This window comes from Mesitornis unicolor, unplaced genomic scaffold (genome assembly GCF_000695765.1).
Source record: "Mesitornis unicolor isolate BGI_N332 unplaced genomic scaffold, ASM69576v1 Scaffold48407, whole genome shotgun sequence".
In the NCBI taxonomy this organism is placed as follows: Eukaryota; Metazoa; Chordata; class Aves; order Mesitornithiformes; family Mesitornithidae; genus Mesitornis; species Mesitornis unicolor.
The window spans coordinates 1-798 of NW_010195269.1; the positions used below are offsets into that span (position 1 = coordinate 1).

Sequence of the window (798 nt, forward strand, 5' to 3'; positions counted from 1 at the left end):
AGGGCAAGAGGGAGCCCAGAGCCTGCAGGGAGAGCCGGGTCTGTGGGCTCCTTCTCACCGTGCCTGTGTGAGCGGGGAGGTGGTGAGCGCTGCTGGGGAGGGTGGGGGTGTGAGGGTCAGGGGAAGCTGCTCAGCTGCGTGGGAGAGGGAGGATGGGGTGGGGAAGGAATGGTGTGGCTTTCTGACAGGACTCGAGTTTGTGTGGGGAAAAGGTACTCACTCTTGAAAACATTCAGTGAGATCATCTTCAGTGTGAAATACCCATAACCGTTGGAATAGTAAGCACAGAAGTAAGTGCCCAAGTCCTCTGCCTGCAGGTTGGTCATGGTGATGGACACGGTCTTATGAATGGCATCGTCCACTATTGTAACTTTCCCATTCTTGGCCGAGTTTGTGTTTGGGTGTGATGGTGAGTAGGTTGTCTCTACTAAGGGCTCACATTTTCCATGTCTCAAGCGGCACCAGGCTTTGGGATCGCTGTAGTAAGTCCGTTCTGTGTAAGGACACTGGATGGAGAGAGAGCTTCCTTCCAATCGGCTCTCCTCAGCGTCAGGTATTTGGGCTTGGAGACCTGTAAGTACCAGATGTGGTGAGGGAGAGGGGAGCTGGTGCAGGGCTGCCCAGAGCCTCCCCACAGGCACGGGCAAAGTCCGCCTCTGCCTTTCCTCCATGGCCACTTGTGGCTGGAGCAACCGAGATCCCTTTCCCCTGCTGAATTCTCCTGCTTGGCAATGGGGAGGTTGATTTCTGGTGGGCTCTGTTAAGATTTGAGCTCAAACCACAGCTGTGATTGAAACC

General features: G+C 55.0%; 1 protein-coding gene across 1 annotated transcript; it reads right to left on the minus strand.

The window, feature by feature from the left end:
* Positions 1 to 220: 220 nt before the first annotated feature.
* Positions 221 to 571, minus strand: LOC104543439 (triggering receptor expressed on myeloid cells 1-like; the record flags this gene model as incomplete). The annotated part of the gene is made up of 1 exon (XM_010188054.1): positions 221 to 571. A coding segment is annotated over one exon (351 nt), but the record flags the coding sequence as incomplete, so codon positions are not given.
* Positions 572 to 798: the final 227 nt, after the last annotated feature.